General features: G+C 41.4%; 2 protein-coding genes across 2 annotated transcripts; one reads left to right on the forward strand and one right to left on the reverse strand.

Annotated features, from left to right (window-relative positions):
* Positions 1-1,003: 1,003 nt before the first annotated feature.
* LOC146813390 (olfactory receptor 1F1-like) lies at positions 1,004-1,948 on the forward strand. Its single transcript, XM_085615410.1, has one exon. It carries the CDS (start codon positions 1,016-1,018, stop codon positions 1,946-1,948), a length of 933 nt encoding a protein of 310 aa, XP_085471536.1. The 5' UTR covers positions 1,004-1,015.
* Positions 1,949-20,028: 18,080 nt separating this feature from the next.
* On the reverse strand, positions 20,029-20,979 carry LOC146813391 (olfactory receptor 5AP2-like). The gene has a single exon (XM_085615412.1). It carries the CDS (start codon positions 20,977-20,979, stop codon positions 20,029-20,031), a length of 951 nt encoding a protein of 316 aa, XP_085471538.1.
* Between the last annotated feature and the right edge of the window lie 2,320 nt (positions 20,980-23,299).

Below are 23,299 nucleotides of genomic sequence, written 5' to 3' on the forward strand. Positions count from 1 at the left end.
GATACTAATGTTATGTGGGCAACAGAAGAAAATTTGTGAATTTTGGAAAACTTTCCCTAAGACCAGTGAGAGTTAGAAACTTTTACAAACATTCTGACCTAAAACATTCACCTGGACCAATACTCTTGGTGCATCCATCCCTGGCACCTTGATCGTGGGCTACCATTACGATTAGCTTTCATTGGCACTTTATGCTTTCTTGGTGGTATTCCTACTTAAATACATACAAAAATGATATCTCCAGTTCACCTTATTGGAATTAAGTCATGTTTGTGTCATTTTGTTTATTAAAATTTACTCTATGATATTAAATTCAGTTTGGGACCTTTATTGCTTTGTATTTTGTCTTTAATACAGTTCTGGTTGTGCATAAATGCTTTAGGCCGAGCCCTAAATTAAGCCTACCTGCTCTGTGATATAGCAACCAGGGGGTGGGCTCGGTTTAATGTAGTGACTTTAAACGTTCACACTGACATGAGTTGTGGGTATTCCATGAGGTGGTCAGTCATTTACCCCAAATAATAATCGATTTGCTTACAAATAGTTGCAGCAGTTTGGGGTACACTAGTGATGGCAACATGCAAACTAAATGATAATGACAATGTTGTACCTGATGATATAAATGGTCATTTACAATTATTTCATATTTTTGGGGGATTTCAACAGAAGTCATTTTCAGAAGAAAGGTTTAAACAAGTTAAACATGTGTTTGGTATTGGTTTCTGAATGTTATGAAAACCTTAATTTGTTCATGATTTTAGTCGTTCGGGACAGCCATAGCCGTTTGTGTAACTTAAGATCTGGTAGTTCAATTGCCTCATATGTCTTAAGAGAGTCCTTAGACAACCACATACAAATGTCCTTTTTCCTTTCGGATGTACTTAGTTATTCTTCTCTGATTGAATAATACCATACTAAAAACAGACAAAAGACTAATATTGCCTTTCTAACATGTGTGCATTTGTTTCTCCAGATGGTCATTCTAAACAGAGAACAGCCACGAAGCATAACAACTATGGAAAAGTTCAATCAAACGTTCTTAACTGAATTTTCCATTCTGGGGCTATCACAAAATCCTCAGCTTCAAGTTCCAATTTTCATTGTGTTTTTACAAATGTATTTAACAACCCTGCTTGGAAACATTGTCATAATTACAATAATATGTAATGATTCTAATCTTCAGAAGCCCATGTATTATTTTCTAATTAACTTGTCCTTCCTAGATATTTGTTTAACATCTAGCACTATTCCAAAAATGCTGGAAATGTGTTTAACAGGCAACAAATCAATCAATTTCCTTGCCTGCATTCTTCAATTCTATTTTTGCTCTTCCTTCCTCTGCACAGAGATTTGCTTGCTTTCTGTCATGGCTCTGGACAGGTACGTTGCTGTATGCAACCCTCTCCGCTATACAGCCATAATGAATAAAAAAGTTGTGGGATTGCTGGCTTTTGCTTCCTGGGCGCTTGGCCTTCTGGACATTATGCCACATGCTGTTTTGATATCAAATTTATCCTTCTGTGGATCCAATGAAATCAATCACTTCTTTTGTGATCTTACTGCTCTTCTGAAACTCTCTTGCACTGACACATATTTCATTGATATAGCAACTTTTGCAGAAGGTGTTGTAATAGGACTATGTCCATTAATATTAACAATTACATCATATGTGTTAATTATTTTAAATATAATGAAGATATCCTCCACCGGCGGGAGGCAAAAGTCATTTTCTACCTGTTCTGCTCACCTGATTGCTGTTATTATGTTCTATGGAACTGAACTTGGTGCATATATGAAAACAACATCCGAGGTGTCACTTGAAAAAGACAAGTTGTTTGCTGTGATGTTTACTATTGTCATTCCAGTGCTAAATCCATTTATTTATAGTTTGAGAAACAACGAGGTAAAAATAGCTCTGCAGAAAACTAGAAAGAAGATATGTTTCTAAGATAATACACTGATTTAATTTTCATGACGTGTCTTACCTACTATTGTGTCAAGAATATGCTACCATTGCACTAAGAAACCAACCCTCACATATGGACATACGCATTCGTAAAAAAGAAGAATTGGTGATAAAAATGCAAAACATAAATTACATCTGAGAATTCTTTAACTGAGTCTGTCAAAAAAGCAATGCTCAATTATTGATCAACAACTTTCACATAATAATGCAAAAATGTCATGAGGCACAATGATCAACTTATCTAAAGGTGTACTGCATTTTTTCATGTCAAACTTAGCAAAGCAATTATTTATATGTTGACCATAACAGTAAAATATGTGTACTGTTCGTTCAAAGACTGTGATTGCAAAACATACTAATTGAAAGGGACACCATTAGGTCAAATGTTAAAGCAAAATGCCTTTGATGCTCTAGATTGGTCACAGCCATTGGATTACTTAAGCAATATTTTCAGTGGGGACAGCACTCCCTGGTAGTTCTTCACATGGGTGAATTTAGTAGGCCTAAGAGCATTATAAAGCAGAGCCTTTGGAAGCAAATTTACAAAATTATTTAGTGAATGTTGTATTTTGCATTGAACTTTTAAAGGCTCTATTAAATGAAGAAACTAAGCGGTATTATTCTGTCATAAAAAAAATGGTGAGTGGTCAAGATAGCTAATAAACGGTTTCAATAAGTTCTTAAGTTATCTTCTCATCCATCTCAACAATAAAGTCTGAAAGGCTGAGTGGGAACGTACTTTTCTATAGGTTCAGCGAGCTATTGACAGAAAGATGACATATTTTAAATTCATAGATTTGTTCTTCAGTGGGTAGTGAGACCCTCCAAAGTAGCTTCTGCTTGATCATTCACAAAGGTAATGCACGTTTGAGTACGTTTCCACTTTTGAGTAAGTACACTACTTTTTGGTATTCACAAACTCTGAGTGTAAGTTAAATCTAACAGAAATCAGGAGTAAGTCCACCAACCAGTGGTACTGCAACACCGTCTCTTATAAATGGAGGTTGGGAATCAAATTAATTTAAAAACTAATTTATAAAAACAGTACATATTTATTATTTAATTATAAAATAAGTTGACTTTGCAGTGTGGGTGGAGATCTCCGTATAATAATGCATAGGGAAATACATTTATTTAACTCTCAACAAATATTCAAAAACGTTTTATGTTACATTTTAATGTAGATTCATTTGATATATTTCCAAAATAAATAAATGACACAACACTGTTACATTTATTTTGAATGAATAATTTAATTACTGGAAATATACTAAATTACATTTATTCCTGAAGCCTCAAATAAAAAATCTATATTAACACCTAAAGGTATTTTTTCAAATGCATTATGAATTATTAAAAGTGATGTATTTAATTAATTAAAATATTTTAAATTATGTTTTCATAAATGTATTATTACATTGTTTTAATTAAAGGTAGGTCATTAAAATGTGATCAAATAAGTATTCACTATTTATTTTTTATTTTTGACGCTCATTTATATTTATTTATATTTTAACGTTTTCAGAAATGTTATTTAAATTAATATTATTTTCGGTAGGGTTTTACTTTAAGTCCCTACTACTACCACTTTTAAAGGGAGGGTGTTGCTGAACCAGTGGTTGGGCATGAGCATGAGTAGTGCTAGACTTACTATTTTCTTTTCTTTGTAGTAGTAATGTATACTTGGAATTTGCAACTACCAAAGAGTAGTAAACGTACTCACAAGTGTAAGTTACATTTGTGAATCAGGCCCTCAGAGTCTAAATTACTAATTAAGAAAAAGCAAAATGTCCAGGACTACACATACCTCTGGTGCTGCAGCACTCTCTGTAGAAAAGAATGGCAGTAGGGACTCAAAATAAAACTCCATTGGAAATACTGTTAATTTAAATTATCTAAAATAGTTGCAAATATAAATAAATTAAAATTAATTATAAAAAAATACAAATAGTGCATATTAGGTATTCAATATAAAATATTTCAATAACCTATTTAAAATGTAAAAAAACAATGTAATATAATGTCATTATTAAATGTTATAATTTAAGATACATTTAATGGTGTATTTTTTATTTTGCTCAACATTTAGGGGCCTATTACAATCTCGGTCAGAAAGCCTCTGATCCTAGGTCGGAGGTATTACGACTGAGATCGTTGGTTTCAATGACAACGGCCTAACAACGATATAGGCGGTCAGAATTGAAACCGGCCGGTAATTCCGGCTAGATTTCGATGGGATCAGCCAGTCGGAGCCCGGCCTGTAACCCCAATGGATGGCGTGTCCGCCATGGAGATTACGATGCTCTGTTTCCCACATGCTTTTCATGCTGGGCTTTCCTACATGGAAAGCCTGCTGGAAAGAGAGTTTGGGGGCCACTAGCAGGGGGCCCCTTCTCTTTGCAGCCACCTTGAGGTGCCTGCCACTTGGTGCAGGCATGAACACAACCTCCCATTTCCCAATGGGAGCTTGTGCTATGGCCAGTTTATGGCCGTAGCACGACCTCCCATAGAGAAATGTGAGTATGCGACTGCACCATGTGCGGTCACATCGTAATTAGGCTGTCGGGACCACCGACCAGAGGTTGGTTGGTTCCGATTCCGCAATGATGTCGGTAGGAGGCAACTTCGACCAACATCATAATCGGGCCCTAGGTGCAAATGTATATAATACATTTCCATTATTAATTAACATATTTTAGAGTTAAACAAACTTTTCTAATTTTCTTTATACTTTACCATGCAGAGATCCCCACCCGACTGCAAAGTCCACTTATCTGTCTTCTAAGAGTTCTGCTGGTCTCTGGAAGGAGGCGGATATTTGGCTGGTACTTTCCACACTCTTATAGCGATGATATATTCAATAATGGAAGTATTATAAGATTGGCCTGCTCAAGTAAAAGCATCAAGAACTTGATAAAGAATGTGTGTCTTCTTTATTGAGCTTATTATGTCATCTCTATCTAACCATAAATTAGAAGATGCAAACGTCTTTTGGAGTCAAATTGCTGCTATTATTCTAAAGAATTAATTTAGAGAGAGTGTTCCAATCAATATCCCATGCCTGTTAAGAGGCTTGGAAAAGAATAGTGCGCTCTGATCATGAGCTCCTTCACCAAATGGGGTGGCAATATTATTTGTCTAAAAAGTGTAAAAGGTTGCGGTCAGCTCATAATGAATGAAGTAGAAGATTCCACCCTGCATCTGTAGGCTTCTTGTGCAGGATCAATAGCAAAGGGTACCAAGGGATGTGACAAAGGACAAGGGCGGACTAGGATGGCCAGAGCCTTGAATAATGCGGAGAGAACTGTTCCTAGCCAGGATATGGATGTTAGAGCCGAGATGGAATAGGAGAGCAGTGAACGCTACAGAGCCCTGTTTCTGTTCAACAAATAAAGCTTGAGTTGCAGCCTAGCACCCAACCATATAGAGGGCTCCGAGAATAGTGGACTTTTACGAATGTTCACTTTGATGGATTTTATAAGTATAGAACCATTATATTTCACTTATTTCTCACGTATTGGCACTTTTGGCATAGTAGCTACCTAATCGTCTTAATGAGTGCCCAGAACTCTGTGATGGGGTCCCAAGAAGAACAGAAACATGTTGACCAAGTTTGAATTGAATTGAAGGTCTCACTGCCCTGGAGATTTAATCAGTACCTAGGGACTGCTAATAAAGTTATTAGTCAATCAATCAATCAAGATTTATAAAGTATGGCAAATCACATATTAGGGTCTCAAGCCGCTGGAGTTACTAGATGCTTTGAGGCAAAAGCAGGAGAAAGCACTCAGAAAACAGGCAATCTGAGCTGTTAATTAGCGGCACAGCCCTCAAGCTGCTGACATAATTTCTCTCCAACAGGGTTCAATCAGTAGAGTCCTGAGCCTTCCTGTCTGAGCAATTTAAACTCCCCTGCGGGGTGCCACAGGGTTCGTCCCTGAGCCCTATGCTTTTTAATCTTTATGTGACCCCACTAGCTACAATCATCAGACGGCACGGCTTCTCAGTGGTATCATACGCTGACGACACCCAGCTAGTGGTAATAGAACAGTGCGCTAACTTCACGTTGAGAATGGCGCCCCCCACCAGCACTCAAATGAAAATCAAACGCTTAATACTGTTACTTCTGGTGTTCATTTGTTATATATGAATTCATATGACATGTTTCTTCACATAGTCCTGTGTTATTCAATGTGTAGAAAAATGCCCAATACATTTCGGGCAATGGCCCTTCATCAGGGGAAATATGTGTAGCAAGATGTATTCGATAATACTGAAGTGAGTAGCAAAGTGCTCCTAGTTTTACCGTGTATCTTGTTCACGCTGTGTAGGTAAACGGTTATCATCCGGAAACAGTTAGTGGTGTCAGTGTCAAGCAATGTCGAAGAGACAGCAGATCGATTTAACAGCTACATGAGACAGTTAAACCAGTGGAAGGGGTCCAATTGCCTAAACCTTAACGGCTGTAAAATGGAGGTCCTTCTGTTAGGTACTGATACCTCCTTCTGGTCAACTAGATGGTGGCCCCCCAATTTAGGAGACGTTCCTGTTCCAGTGCAGAAGGTGAAAAACTTAGGTTTCACTTTCGATGACAAACTGTCATTCAAGAATCCGATCAATACACTCACCCCTACTATTTTTTTCACCTTAAAAATGACCCAAAAAGCTGGCCCGTTTATACCACCCGACTCTCTGTAAACACTTGTAACAGCATTAGCCCTGTCCATACTATACTACGGTAATGCCTTGTACATGGGTATCCAAGCACAGTTTCTGTATAGACTACAGCACCTCCAAAACGTGGCAGCTAGACTACTGCTGGATATCCTTAGGTCCCAGACACGTTTCCACTGTCTCAGAACTCTGCATTGGCTCCTAGTGGACAAGAGGATCAAGTTTAAATCCCAATGCCTAGCTCTTAAGACATTGCACAGCGCCGGTCCTCAATTCCGGAGGAAACACCTGAACTGGTATGCGCCTTCCAGAAATCTAAGATCCGCACACAGCAAACTCCCTCAAACTCCCCGGAGCAAGAGAACTCGATGGGGTGGAAGAAGTTTTCTGTTAAGGAAGGTTAAAACATGGAACTCGCTTCCAGCCTGCATAAAGAACAGCCCCAATCTGTTAGTTTTTTTTTAAATTAAATCACTAAAAACCTGGTTCTTTGCCAATTAACATGTTCATCTACAGTTCCATTGACACCTTACTGAACTCGCTGGTATAGGAGTCTAGACTCCCCAGGGCATTTGTGCGCTAAATAAATGAACGAAACAAACCAAATCAAATCAAAAAAGTGGCAGAGGAAGGGGAAAGTAAAATAAATGAGGCAAAAGCATGAAAAGTACACAGAAAAATGGGGAAAGAAAGGAGAAAGTAGTAAAAACGAGGCAAAAGTAGGAAAAGGATTCAGAAATATGAGAGGGAGGAGAAAGCAGTAAATAACAAGGCAAACGCAGGAACAGCACTTAGAAAAACAGGGGTAAGGAAGGAGAAAGCAGTAAAAAACGTGGCAAAAGCATAAATAGCACTCAGAAAGATGGAGAGAAAGGAAGGAGAAACCAGTGAAAAGTGAGAAGTGAAAATGAGCCAAAGCAGGAAAAGCACTCAGAAAAATGGGGCTAAGGAAGGAGAAAGCAGGAAAGACAAGGAAAAAGCAGGAAAAGCACTCAGAAGAACGAGGGAAAAATGTATCATAAGTAAGAGTAAGCACTCAGAGAAACTGGGAGAGAGCAGAGTGCTGCAGCAGCACGGGAGGGCTTGACCTGAAGCCTAGCTCTCCCGTGGTCCGCCAGAAGTTAGTTTTAAGTTAATTTTGTTTCACATTCACATGGCACTCTGCACTTACATTTGACCCCATCCATCCCTAACTCTCAAAATGATACCACCTGACTACATTTAAAACACTTCAAAGACCTACTCCTGTTGCCTCCCTTGGGTATGAGCTCAAGGTTGTAGCCCACGCCATTGAATTTCTTTTCTAAGTATGACGAGGGGCCCGAAGATGGCGCATGCCACCTTAGGGTGGATAGGGACTATCCTCCTAAAAATAAAAGTCATTAAGGGCCTCATTTATGAAAACTGTTGTATCGTTGCGTAAAAACAGTGATTCAATAGTTTTCACAGCGCCCCTCTTGTGGCAGTATGGATGCGCCATATTTAATGTACAGCACTCCATGTCACAAGGAGTTACAGATACGTCAGTATTTCCGACGTATCTGTAGCAGCAAAAGTGGTGCATTGCTGGGGTGTATTTGAAAACAGAAGCAACTCCAGCAATGTGTCCTGCGTTGGTCTTACACCTGCTGTGATGCAGGCATAACATTTTGACGCGTCCTTGAAGTGGCGCACTGAAATCTTATAGATCTCAATGCGCCACTTCTGCGAGGATTTTTGAGGGGTAACACCCACCCTGCATACATTATACCTGGCTCAGGTATAATGTGGCGCAGGGTTTACAAAGTGACGCATCTGCCTAGATGCATCACTTTGTAAATAGGGCACAACATGGTGCATTTTTTATGCCGCCGGTGCATTACAAAAAATGATGCAAAAGTGGTGCAAAAGTGGCGCCAGGGGCTCATAAATAAGGCCCTAAATTTTTATCTCAATCGACACATGGCCGACTGCATCTGTTTGTGTGTTGAATTGATGTTAGATGTTCCACCGGAAGCAAATGTTCCATGCAGAGGGCCCAAAGTTATTAACTTGACTTGCTCTTATGTGGCATGGCAGTCATTGATCAACAAGTATCTATGCATGCAAGGACCATGCAAGATTGTCCTAGGTGATTAACAGATTCTGCTGTGTGCATCAGAAAGCCATCTGATGCACACAGCCGCTTGTGCTCAGTTTACCTGCACTGAAACAGATGACGGTAAGGATAACGTTTTAGTGATCAATTCGTATTTGCCTCTAAAAGCCAGTCAATTTCTGAAAGAGTCTAAATATTTCAAACACTTTAAGAAGTTTGTGAGTTGCGGTCAGATGACACAATCAGCAATGTAAGGGATTTCAATTGAAATGTAAGCGGATGTAATATGATTTACTGAGGTAAATGCTGTCAATGTGTTTTGACAGATTCCTGTTACCCCCTTCCGCTTCTAATCAAGGCACAAAGAGCAACTTATTTTTTAGCTTTTAAGGGGTTTGCAACTTTGGATGCATTAAATGCAAACTCAATCCAAACTGCAAATAGATTAGTGATCGCTTAATATGTCTACAAAGCATGTCTCAAAATAAAAGGTTAGAAATATGCACACATGAACATTATTAAGTTAATTTCAATCTGACTACTTTTCATGCACTCCTCTAATAAAATGTTCAAAATACAGTACACTTTCCAGTGATTAAGAAAAACCCTAAATCTGCACATACATCAAACGTGTCCATCCTTAAAATAAGGTTGAATAGTATTTTATTCCATTGAACTGCTTTCACGTTCATTACAAGAGGTGATATTCCACCCTGAGTGGTAACTCCAGGTGGATTTCTGTCACTGATACATATGTCCTGAGAGGTGAGAGCTTACCAGAGGTCCTGCATGGACACACCATCGAGCAGTATGTCCCAAGATGCCGTGCTCAGCACATGACTAAGCCTTACCCCTTCACAACCACCATGGAAGGATGTTCCATAAGCTTCCCAGAGTCCTAGGCATGGCTAGCAGTGGTGGGATGGCAGAATGAAGTGATGGGCAAAAGCTTCTTCTTTGTTTACCAACTGAAGACCCTGATTTTCAGAAAAGGGGTATCACCCAGGACCCGCCCTTTCCAAGATGGTGGTAAGATTCCCTATCCAACGTGAGGTGGAGTCTTTCGCTCATAAGTCAATCCATGTCAGTACCACTTACAAAGAGGCATTTCCAAGTGGAGGATGCATCACAATGCATTTGTTCCCTTATTTTACATCTCAGTCGTTGCCCCTTTATTCAAATTTGTGATACTTGACACCTGACACATACTATGACCTTGGCTACTGGTAGGACGTGTCCTTTCTTCAGTCAATCTAGACGGATACTAAAGAGACCCTGCCAGTGCACCCCTGCCTCTACCTTCTTCCCTCTCCTCTGCAATCCCCTCCTCCAGTGCTTTCATCCAGCTCTTCCAGCAGCAAGAAATTTCCTACCACCCTCATCTGCAGATGGAGTTTGCACACAGGTCCTGTTCCCAGGACATTTTACCAAATGCCCAACTACTAACACCCCTGTATAGGGAGGCTACTACTAGCATCCCACCGCCCAGTCCTTGACACTTCTGACATCAAGGACTCCTTAAATTGTGTAACGCTATGAATTCTTCTCAGTATGTAGCTCAATAGCGCTTTGACAATTTTTCGCTAAAGCAACCTTGGAGTTAAGTTCTATTAACTTCCTAAATAGACTGTAAATAGGGTACAATTTACTAGAGTATAGGTAGGAATTTAGTTAACTTGCCATGAATGGGTCAGAGTGTTATGGAACATGTAGTGGTGGTGGTGGTATGTCATAGGTAGCGGTACTACAGTATAAGCATGAGAGAAATACAAATGCATAGGTAAGAGAAGAGATTTTAGGATGCAAATAGAGGTAGATTGGGCCATAGACAGTGGTAAAGGCACTAGTAGACAGGGATGGAGTAATAAAGGGTTTAGCTAGGTTCAAAGGTTATTGGTTATAGACAGGGGTTGAGGTACAAGAGGCAGGGTTAGAGATACTAGGCATAGATAGTAGAGATGCTAAGGTAGTAGTAATCATTACTTACATGTCCCATCTCTGATTCCCTATCAACGTATGGTTGGAATTATTCAGTGGTTTGTATACTAGGTCAAGATGGCTCAAGGAGAGGTGGATCCCAGAGAGTAGACAAACTTCACCAAAAGGCTTCTTTAGTTTGACAAAAAACACAATTTTGTTATTTCTAAAGAATTACAGTTGGATGTTAGGAGGATGTGACATGATTCAGCAATTGCTGGTCAAGCCACCCTGAAGGTGGTTTTATAATGCTTTTAGTGGCCAACCATTATTCTGATCTTCAGAAATATGTTTGTGCTTCTCTAATTTGTGCCCTGGATGAATCTCAGTATTCTAAGCCTTGTGGATACTTTCAGTTGTTACCAGTGGCTCCTGAACGTTTGCATTCAATTTCTACAGATTTTATAATGGACTGTCCATCTTCAGAAGCATGCCTTATAATATCACTATTACAAGACACTTTTTAAAAAAATGACCCCTTTTTCCATAGCCAAATGACCAACAGTTGATTAAATGTTCCAATGTTTTGTACTGATATCTCTCACCTTCATGGATTGCCTCATACTTTCATTTCTGACTGAAGGTACTAAGTATCTTTCACATTTTATTAAATCATCGTTTAAAGCATTAGGAGTTGAACAAACTCTTCCTCTCAGTGAAATGGTCAAAAGGAGAAAGCGAATCAAAGTCTGGACAAATATATGTGGTGTTATGGTAATGCCACTCAAGATAACTGGCCCATTATTTGCTGACTGCCTCAGAGTTATTAATTTCACAAGCAGATATTGTCTGTGACATCAAAAGTTTGGAGAAGGTCTGGGCACTCTATGTAGATTGGAGACAACAGCTAAGTGGGTCCAATGATTAAGCCAGATATGCTGGAGGTCCCGGCTCCCCTCAGTCCTGGTTTCTACAGGGAGGGAGATGTTATGTTATGTTAGGTGCCATTTGTAAAGCGCACTAACGCCGAAGCTTCCTGGCGCTGCTAGACAGGGAAGGAGAAAACGGAATACAGAGCAACCTAACATAGGGGTGGGAAGAGATGGGTCTTTAAGAGTTTTCTGAATGAAAGAAGAGAGAGGGAAGATTTGATAGACAGAGGGAGGGAGTTCCAAAAAGTGGGGGCCAAATGAGAGAAGCGGCGACCACCAAATTTCTTGGTTTTGTTTTTAGGGATAATTAGTAAGTCATTGCGGGCAGAACGAAGATTGCGTGTGGGGCGGTAGGGTCGGATGAGGGAGTTGAGAAACCCTGGACTGGGGCAGTGAAGACATTTAAAGGTGAGACATGCCACCTTAAAGGCGACCCTTTGATTCATTGGGAGCCAATGGAGGCTGTGAAGCAGGGGTTTAGCGGATTGCCATCTAGGTAATCCGTGGATCAAGCGGGCTGCCTGATTTTGTACGACCTGAAGGCGGTTAAGCAGATAGAGTGGGAGACCGTGGTAAATAGAGTTGGAAAAATCAAGACGAGAGAGTACAAGTGAGGTGACAGATTGAGTGAGTGCTGCAGAGGGGAGAAGGTGACGGACTTTACGAATCCTCCGAAGTTGGAACATGCATGATGAAATTACCGCTCCAACTTGGGCTTTGAGGGAAAGTTCAACGTCGATAATTACACCCAGACTTTTTATTGTTTTAGCTGGGGTAGGAGGGGAACCAAGCTCCGGCGGCCAGAACTGAGGGCCCCTATGGGTGTGGCTTAGGCCGGGGAGAAGGAGCTCAGTTTTTCCTGGGTTCAATTTTAATTGATTCTGGTCCATCCAGAGTTGTATGTGGATCATTACTGCGTGGAACGTATTGATAGCTAGTGGGGAATTAAGTGAGAAAACGAGCTGCAAATCATCAGCATAATTGAAGATTGTGATGTCCCATTTGAGGAGGGATTGAATCAGTGGCCGGAGATACAAATTAAATAGAAGCGGAGAGAGGGAGGAGCCCTGGGGGACTCCACAGGGCGTAGAAGATTTTTTGGCCGTATAAGGGCCCAGGCGAACTGCCTGTGTTCTTCCAGTAAGGAAGGATCTGACCCATTCGAGAGCAGGGCCTCGGATGCCAGCCTGCCCGACACGGTGGAGAAGGATGTTATGGTCCACCGTGTCGAACGCGGCGGACAGATCCAGAAGGACGAGGGCTTGGGGATTCCCGACGTCAGCGTTGCTCCTGAGAGTATCAAGAACTGCCAGAATGACCGCCTCGGTCGAGTGGGCAGGTCGGAAGCCCGCCTGGTTAGGCTCGAGGTACTGGGAAGATTCAACAAAGTTTGATAGGCAGCGGGTGACATGGGCCTCCAAGATTTTAGAGAAATAGGGAAGGAGGGAGATGGGACGATAGTTCGATGGCTCGGCAGGGTCAGCACCCGGCTTCTTAAGAAGGGGCACTAAGATGGCCTCCTTAAAAGAAGTGGGGACACTGCCACTGGTGAGTGATCTATTGAGTAAGTGTAAGATGCTATCTGGCAGATTAAGGCAGATGCTACGCAGAACATAGGGAGGGCAGCAATCATTAGGGGAGCCCGATTTCACACGGGTGGCAAGTTCCGCTAAGGAGGTCGTGTCTAAGACAGGAAAGGAAGTGAAGGTCAAGGTGTTATTGAGGAAAGGGTCCAGAGGAGGAAGCTGGGCGGGGGGAGGGATAGATTTTTTAATTTTGATGACTTTTTCCAAAAAAAAGGAGTTCAAAGTATCACAGGTGGCCTGAGTAGGGGTCTGAGCTGGAAGAGATCTTTCATCAGTGGTTAGCTCGTTTAGAACTCTGAACACTTCCTTGGATTTATTTGTAGCTGAAGCAATCCTATTGGAGAAGTGTTCCATTTTTGCTGACCTAATAGCAGATTTATAGTTATTACGTGTGGCCAGGTAGGCCTGTCTGGCTGAGTCAGAATAGTCGCGCCTCCAAGTGCGTTCTGACTGGCGAGTTTTTAATTTCAGAGTCTTAAGGTCGTCGGAGAACCACCTGTGAGAGTACCGATGCCTGGTACAAGGGAAAGTGACCAGGGGGGCGAACTGGTCGCTGGCGGACTCCAGCCAGGAACCTATTTCCTGTTCCAGATGATCGATGTCGCTGGAAGGATGAGGATCGGGACAAGTTTCGATAAGGGCGGAAAGAAAGCCCTGGGCATCATAGGTGTTCCATTTTCGTGACTGTACCCCGGCCATTAGGGGAGTGAAAGTCTGGCCGGTGACTGTGATGGTAGTATCCACCAAGTGGTGGTCAGACCAGGTACAGGGGAGAATAACTGGTGAAGACAGGGCCAGATTACAGGACCAAATCTGGTCTAAAATATGGCCCTTGATATGGGTAGGATGAGAGACATGCTGAGTGAGGTTCAGGTTCGCAAGAGTCTCAAAGAGCTCAGTGGCGTGAGGGCCAGCATTGGGGTTGTTGAACCAATAATTTAGGTCACCGAAAATGGCGAAGTCAGAGTGCACTGTTAATAACGCGGATAGTTGTTCACTCAGGATGAAGGGGAAGGAGGGCATAGAGTGGGGAGGTCGGTATAATAGGAGAAAGGTGAGGGTGCCAGTGTCGGTTTGTACACTAAAAAGTAAATTCTCAACCCCCGGTAAGACAAGAGAATTAGAGGAGATAGAGGTAAGACGTTTAGATATAATGGCTGCCACCCCTCCCCCTGGCCGGTCGTCAGGGCGGTCGGTATGGAGAATGTAGTAATCAGGGGGGAGGGCTGCCAGGATATCAGGGAGAGCCTCGGAGGTTAACCAGGTCTCCGTAAGCAAGAGCAGGTCGGGGTTGGAGTTAGACAGGAGAACAAAAATGTCCTCGGAGTGTTTCACTAGCGAGCGGGTGTTTAGGTAGAGTACCCTGATTGAAGTGGAGCTCCTGCTAGGCGTACCTAGGGGTAGATGTCCATCTAAGCAGAGTTGGTTATGGCGCGAGATGCCAAGGGCAGTTGTACGTCGGATGGCGGTAGGGGGAGCCGTAAATGCAGGATATTGAAGATCCCTAAGGGATTGGGCTGAATAAGTGATGGGCGGAACAGAGTGCCATGCCCCATGGCTCGGTCTGGCGTGGACGGGCGCAGACGGGCTTGCCTTAGGCGCGCCCGCTGCGCTTGTCCGCTCCGCGTCCGAGAGATGCACATTATTTATTGGGAATGAAAGGATGGCGTGGGGGGCGTGGCCTCGCAAGGGGGCGTGGCCTCAGTCCTCGCCGAGCTGGCGGCGGGAAAAGCTTGTGGGGGCTGCGGCAGCGATAACTCTGCTGCGCAGGAAATCAAAGAAGCCAAGAAGCAAGTGCACACAGGTAAAGTGACAATAAAGTTTTTTTTAAATAAGTTGTAGAACAAGTTAAAAAAGCTCTCGGCTTTCCGCCTCAAGAGCACAGTCTGTCTGAGATGAATGTGAAAACAGCTCATCTCCCCCTCCTTTCCTTCGAGGGATGAGAGCTATAGCAGCAAGAATGTTGGCGGAATGAGGACAAAAAAAAGAGAACTGGGCTTTCTCCTTAGCAATTGCAGAAATTCCTTTTAATAATTAACTCACATTGCTATCAAGGTAGCATCTTTCTTCTATATACACAGGCTTAAATGCAAAGTGAGGATGCAGAAACTCTTTTATTTGATTATTTGATTCCAGTGATGGTTGATTACTTAATTCAGTTAAATAGACTGCTTGTTTCTGAAAGCTTACAACAATCAAAGGTCCAGATGAAGAAGTGTGCTGGTAAATCAATATCAACATATTTTGTTCCTGGAGACAATGTTTGTCTGTCTTCTCATTTTTTTCTTGTCTACATTTTGCCCATTCAAATTTTACCTTGATTATTTGGTCCATTAGCGGTAAGTCACCATATATATCACCCCTGTTGCCTTTTGATGGAAGTTACCTCATACTTGGAAACTTCACTCTGCTATTCATTCATCTCTTTTGAATCCATATGTTCCTGTTCCTAGCCATCAGCTTCCACCTGAGCCTCTACCAGTTATGGTACAGGGGAAACTAGAATATAACGTCCATACAGTTTGTTATTCTCTGAAGCTTCATGACCAGGTTCAATTCCTGATCCACTTGAAAATGTATCTTTCTAGAGAATTTCTAGGGAATACTTTGAAAATGTATCAGTCCAGGCTCGGGAAAGGGATATACTGTTTTCTCAAAGTCAAAAGCTGATCTAATAGCTGACCACAGTCTCTGCATGGGCTGAAGAGGTAGAAACACTGCTCGCATTGTCGGACGGCATGTGCTAAAAGCTGTGGCTCAGTGATCGCACTGCCTGAACCACATTCATATCTCTACTCACATGGTCACCTAGAGTACTGAGCATGGATGGTGGGAGTGGGATTAATAAATTCAGAGCTTGGTGAAAGATGTAAACTTTGGCGGCTTCTTTATTTTACAAGTGAACACCCTGGACAAACCTTATAACCAGCCCTTTCCAAGATGATTGTTTACCCCTTGGTTGGTAAATGGGAATCTGAATCCAAGGTTAGATAGAGGGCCTAAAATTGATCTCAGCAGACAGGTTACTCGGTCACAACAGTAACGGATATCCCGTCTGCCGAAATAAATCACATAGGATATAATGGAATTTATATTTCGGCGGACGGCTATCCGTCACCACTGTGACGGAGTAACCCGTCTGCCAAGATCTAAATCAGGCCCAGAGACTTTTAATTTGTGCATTTCCGAGTGAAGAATGCCTTGCAACACATTTTTGTTGTGATATTCACACCCTTGTTCCTATTTTTGTCCCAGATTTTTGCTGCTTGCAGTAAGAATTTTCTACTTACTTCTGAATATTCTTCCCTCACTTTCTTCTCCATCTTGTTGCCAGAAGAAGCTTGGTGCCTTACTAATCTCTTCAGAACTAAGCTACATCTTCAATCAAGACTTGCAAGATACTAAGGTTTTTACCAATCATGTTTTTTCCTCCTAGCCACTCCTCCAACCCATTTTCCCCCAAGCAGCAAGGCTGGGAGCACAAACACACCCAGCCATATTCAGAGCTCATATCAGAGTCTGTGGTCCTTGGTCTCCCTCCCGCCATATACTCCTTGCCAATAGCAGTACCAATGATGCCCCCTACCCGGAGTACAACATGGGACCCTGTTCTGTCTTTCCTTGAACCACAACTCGCACTCAAGTTTCAAATTTCAAAATTGGTATGAATTTGGGTCTCTTGTATCATATCATCGCCTTCAAAATATTCATTGTTATGGAGTGAGGGCATAGAACCTGATGCTGGCTGCTAGTTGGCTGCAGTGCCACTCTGCAATTTATTGGATTGGATGAACAGAACTTATTCCCCATGTATGTGACTGGGATAAAAGTACTTTTTCTCACCCATTGCTGGCCACGGCCAGCGTGAGGTAGTGCTGAGTTGGGAAGGGGTCGGCAACCGTTATGAGATTAATATTCATGGCATTCTGAAGGTGTACATGGAAGGCTGTGGCAGATGTCTGGCAGCCCACTCAGAAAGTTCTGCTTCTCAGAAGGTTTCCGAGTGGCAGAGTTCTGTTTTGCCGAAACAGATGAAGAAAATATGGGTAATCAAAACAAAGACTAAGTAAAGGAAGCCTGTGACACAGCATGTGCCCTATCAGTTCTATTGTGTCCTGTTAGTAGTCGGGAATTTGGTAAAATGTGTTAGAAACAGGACCTGTGAGCAAACTCCAAAAATCCACCCAATTTGGGGGAAATTACTTTACAACGGGATCACATATGGGTATCCTTGTAGTCACACTTACTCCAAAGGTCCTGCCCCGTAGTTAACCTATTTGGTATGTCATGATCCCCAGGATATCCATACGTGATCCTGTTGAAAATTGCATTTCCCCTAAATTGGGCGGATTTTTCCGATAACAGAGGAAGGGAGATAGGTATTCTCCCTACTTTCACTTTTATTGCGAAGGTTGCAGCTTCCTGCTCCTTGAACATGTATATATAGGCAAAGAATACCTTTATTGACCAATTCCAGGGAGGGAATATTCATTGAGCCCTGACGAAAGCCCAGGACCAATTTTTGGCCCTTCAATTTTGGGCTGAAACATGTTGGCAGTCTATTAGGGTCTTAGGACCATAACATTTAAAAAAGTTTTACCTTATTTAATATCCACTACACCACCACCATTAAAGGGATACCTTGGAGGTGCAGTAGGATTTTTATCTTTAAGTCCCTCTGGCCTACATTTCCTAAGAGCTCCCTGAAATACGGTTGAGCCCACCCTGATCTTTAGGAGTCCGGGTGAACCCGATGATGAAGCATGACACCAATAGGGTGTGTGAGGGTTAAATAACAAAATTACATAGTTTCATTCCCGCTTTTGAGCGGTACATACCACCATAAGGAGTTTTAGAAGGGCTCTAGGAGCCGTACTAGGGTTTGGAGCCCAGCAGGCCACCATACCTGGGCGGAACAGCCATTACCAATGGGGTCGCAAATTGGGAGAGGCTCATTAATATTCATGAGCCTCTCAATTTGCGACCCCATTTGGAATCTTTAACAGTGTGAAATACACTGTTGTACATTGGAAATAGTGCAGCGCAAATTGCGAGTCGCAAACATCTCGCAATTTGCGAGGCGCTATTTCCACAGTTGTACATCTGGCCCTTGGTGAATAGGATTGTATATAATGTTGTCCACACTACACTGCCATTTTTTCACTTCTATGTTTCTAGTTTCAATAGCTGAGTTGGCCGTGGGGTACAATATGGCTGAAGAGAGGCAACATATATCTCCTCCATCAGGTAACCGACTTTTGGCTTTTGAGTGATCTGTCACGTCACCGATTTTTAAGGGGGTAAAATGTTAATGTGCCCTAGGAACTCCATGTGCAACATAGCTATATAAGGCAATCTTCATATCTTTTTTCTCTTTCAGATGGAGATGGTGTATTAATCACCCATCATTTTCATGACTTTGAATAATCATGGCCAGTATATCCATCTGATTAATTCTATGACTTTATGCAGAGTGACTTGAATTGTTTACTGGTCCTGAAGAATGCCTAAGAACTTCGGCTGAAGTCTAGTAAAGGCTGAAATATGTTGACCACTAAGGGGGTATATTTGCTCTGAACCCCCTGTTCTCTTCATTTTTAACTCTATCTAAGGTTACCATTAAATAAATATATTGGGTCCCTGGAGATAGTTTTAACCTTTCACTTGTTTTGCACTCTGACCCTCACTCACTCACACTTCTCTGTGGCATCCCCCATTTAAAACACCTCAGCTCCTCTCCACCTACCTCACTCGGTGGAGAGCTGTACCCACATCCGGAAGCTTGGGGCCCTGATGTGAGGAGGGAGCCCCATGATGAAGCATGTCACCCCCGGGTGAGGGAGGGTTCTCGTCCTTACAAAGGAACACTTTCCCATATCAAACAAAACCCCTGGTTTTTGTAGATTGTATCTTTAGTGAGTCTCATGTATTGGTAGGGAGTGATATGCTGTTACTTAGGACTGTCTCCTTTGGCTCCTCAGTGTGATTTTGATTGGACCCCAGTCTCAACCCAGCATCTTAGCATGATTAAAAAGGAGAGAGGGAGGGTGCAAAAAAGGGGCCTTGGGAAGCAGGCATAGGCAGGAAGGAAGGGGGTATTGGTTTATCTAGGGAAAGCAACTGGCTTGAAAAAAACAGTTCAGTAAATACTTCTAGGGCCAGGCCAGTCTGGATGTCAAGGTTGTAGGGATAAAACACCTTAAAATGTTGCTTCTAATTGTAGGTGAGAGACGCTCTTCTTTTTGCAATTTCAAATTCAGAAAGTTGAAGGACATCCATCATCGAGTGGAAGACACTTAGTCAATGCCCACAAATCAAAGTTGGTGTTTTGGGAATGCTAACACAGCCCTAACCCAATCACAAGTTGTCTGATGTAAAATATGCATTTCCCATAGATCAATTGACCCTTTCCTGGACAACACCTCCTAAATTTTAGGTGCAGGAGGCAAAAGAGGAGCACACTATATGGTCTCTGTTAGCTGCAAAAGAGCAGATCGAGTGAAACACAAGGCCTGTAAACAATATTATTGGGAATGTCTTCATTGCATTGTTATAGTCAATGGTGGAAATGTAAAGATCTGATAGGACGACTGTTCCGGCACCTCCCATTTGAGCACTTTGTAAACATCACCCATGACAGAGCACCACCACGTCAGTGCTGTGGCCTGTAGAGGCACATCTGTCATGGACATAGAATCAAGCTTGGTGTCACCACATGAGGTGACTGCCGATACTAAAACATTATGTTAGAAAAAGGGAGAAGTCTCCATGTGGATATTTATGATTATATATAAGGTTTATTGCCATAGTAGAATTTATCTATTATTTTTCATGCACTGGGAGATGGGCCATATTGAATTTATTTAGTCACACAGCTTAATGCAGCATAGTATCTCTGTACAATATTTTTCGTCTAATTTTTGTCACAGCTCTTTTTACATCCTGGTTTCTTAAACTGTAAACAATGGGATTCAATACAGGAATGACAACAGTAAACAGTACTGCAAAGAACTTGTCTTTTTCCAAGGAAAGGCCTGAAGTGGGTCTCATATAAAGACCAAGCTCAGTCCCGTAGAACAAAACAACAGTAGTCAGGTGAGAGGAACACGTGGAGAATGATTTCTGTCTCCCTCTGGCAGAGGGCAGCTTCATTATATTTGAGACAATCAACACATATGAAGTTATTGTTAACGTAAATGGGCCCAGTCCTGAAATAGCACCTAAACAAAAGGTTGCAATATTGATGTAGTATGGATCTGTGCAAGAGAGTTTCAGAAGAGAAGTGAAATCACAAAAGAAGTGTTTGATTTCATTGGATCCACAAAAGGATGAATTTGATATAAACAGAGTATGTGGGATGATGTTCAGAAATCCAAGCATCCAAGAGGCAACAGCCAGCAATGCCACAGCTCTCTTGCTCATTATGACTGTATATCGTAAAGGGTTGCATATAGCAACGTACCTGTCTAATGCCATGACAGAAAGCAAGAAGAACTCTGTGCTCAACAAGGAAAAGCAAAGATAGAACTGAAGAATGCATGCAGAGAAGCTGATGGATTTGTCGCCTGTTGAACAGACTGACAACATTTTCGGGATTGTGACTGACGTGAATCCAATGTCCAGAAAAGACAAGTTCAAGAGAAAGTAATACATTGGTGTTTGCAGATGTTTGTCAAAACATATTATGGTAATAATGACAAGGTTTCCATGCAGAGTCATTATATACAGGAGTGAAAATATAATGACAAGTGGGATCTGAAGAAGAGGATTTTGTGATAGCCCCAGAATCAAAAATCCAGTTAAGGAAGTTTGATTAAACAGTTCCATAACTCCAAAGCACCTTTGTTAAAGTTGGAAAAAAGACCTGGAGACATAAACAAACCACAACATTATGAGAGATCAAACAGATTTTATTTTCTGCAAAGTGTATTTCCAAAAAAGATGCTTTATTTCAGTGTGTAATCTACTGTTATATAGTTGGATAAACAAAATGGTCACATCTAGCACATGGTACACAAAGCATCTAAATTCACCATAAGTATGGAGGTAAATGCATTTGGGGTTCGGAAATCCCAAATCCTAATGCTGGTCACAGAATCAGAGCTGGCAGATGATTCCTCTAGCAAATGGAATTTGAGAACATGTATTTTTTATTGCGGTAGAATTTGCAAAAGAACACATTTAAAATTAGGAACAGCTTTGTTGAAATTTAAGGTAAGTCCTGCCTGTAAATGTAGGTGACACACAAAGGCAGCAAGCTTGTGTTATTTAAATGTGGCTCTGTTAGCAATGCTGTGTTGGAGCAGGAAGTATGACAAGTCTACTAATGGCAAACCAAAAAGGTCAACCACGTAAAAGAAGGAAAGCAACAAATTGTGAAGCCATCTAATCTTGAGTAAGGATTGGCTCTGCAGAGTATGGCATATTGTGCTGTCTCTTAACAGACACAAAAAGGACCGGTAGTGCATGACCATACATACCTCCTTTTTACCTACAACCTTAGACTTCTTGTGAACATCCATGGACATGTCGAAAAATTATGAGTTATTGTTGTCAAACTGATTGGTAATCTGAAAAACTTTGCATCAGTTTGCGGGGAATTAGATGGTCATTAGATTTTCTCTAATATCTAATATTATAGCTGGCCCTATACCAACAATGTGTTACCGAAGAAGAGTATTTAACATTCATATGCAATTTTTACCAAGTTTATTTATATAAATTTCAGAGTTGCTAAAGAGTATCACTTGCTTACTGTTATTAAAACCATGTCCACAAAACATTTCTGTTATTATTTTCATTGTCTCCCAAATGTATTACAAAGCTTGCCACACCACTACATACAAGCATTAGCAAAGCCTATGAAAATAAATGTGGCCCAATAACACATGTTATTTGGAGCAATTGTACAAATAACAAAAGGATAAAAATGAGTTTTGGTGTCAGATCCATGTCACTTTCTCAGGACACTAAACACTCACCTATTTAAGGAATACTGGGTGAAATCTAGAGTTAGGTGGATGGACCGTCATTCCTCTTTCATGGAGGGAATGATCCATCCATCAGGCAGGCAGATATCTGTTCATCATATTTAGGGATTGGCCATCTGTCATGCGGGAAGATAGTCCTTTGACTGGACCTCAGTTCTCCAAATTAAGTCCCCCATACAGCATAGATGGACCCTACTCCATCAATATTGGTATGCATCTGCCATATTTAAACTGTCTGTCGTCAGAGTGAGACAGAGGGACACTTGTGACTTGGGACAGTAATGGCAGTCTGTGTTTCCTACAGTAGATACATCCGTCAACACACCCATGATCAAAATCTACTCACAAACACCTGCACCATACAAACCATTTACCGCTCCAGAATCTGAACCAGCAGCAGTAGACCTGTGTCTTCTTTTTTTGAAAAACAGGGGTTTCCTTAAGAGCTGATTTTTTCTAGGAGGCGATATAGTCTACAATAAATCCTTAGCAGCTGCTCTATAAGCATTCCAGTCATATGTCACAGTAGTATCAGAGTTTAAATTTAAATTAATAAATTCATTAGAAAATTGTCGAAGAAATTCTACAAATGTGTTGTCCTGTTATACATTATTATAAAATCTCCATATATTGGTGCATGCATGCTGCTGTAATAAATCAATGTGAGTTATAACTGTGGCCTGGTCATAAATATGGTTGAAACCAATTTTGATCTCTGCCAGAGAATGTAAAAGTTTGTGGGTGACAAAAATATAGTCAGTCATGTAATTCAATTGATGTACAGGGGAGTAAATGGTAAATAACAATAATCAAGATGCAAAGTCTTTCAGACATCAGTCAAATTTGAGAGAGACGAGCCTTTGTAAAAGATTTTTGAATTTTGGGAATATATTTGGACTGAGAGCGCCAAACAATGAAACAGTCCAAAGTTGATTGCAGTCCCCCCTACAATAAAGTTATCCTGTGGGCATGAAAACAAAGTAGAAAAGTTATTTCAGAATTGAAAATCTACACCTGTAGGACCATAAACACTGCATGTAGAGATTCGTACATTAATAATATTTAGAGTCAAAAGAAGCAATCTTCCCCCCTCACCTCGAGCTTCCTTGTTGATGTCCAGAGATAATGATTTATGAAACAAAATAATTACACCACTT

Source organism: Triturus cristatus, chromosome 7 (genome assembly GCF_964204655.1).
Source record: "Triturus cristatus chromosome 7, aTriCri1.1, whole genome shotgun sequence".
NCBI classification, from domain to species: domain Eukaryota; kingdom Metazoa; phylum Chordata; class Amphibia; order Caudata; family Salamandridae; genus Triturus; species Triturus cristatus.

Coding starts and splice junctions, on each gene's coding strand:
- LOC146813391 (XM_085615412.1), bottom strand. CDS start 20,979: ATGGAACTGTTTAATCAAACTTCCTTAACTGGATTTTTGATTCTGGGG.
- LOC146813390 (XM_085615410.1), top strand. CDS start 1,016: ATGGAAAAGTTCAATCAAACGTTCTTAACTGAATTTTCCATTCTGGGG.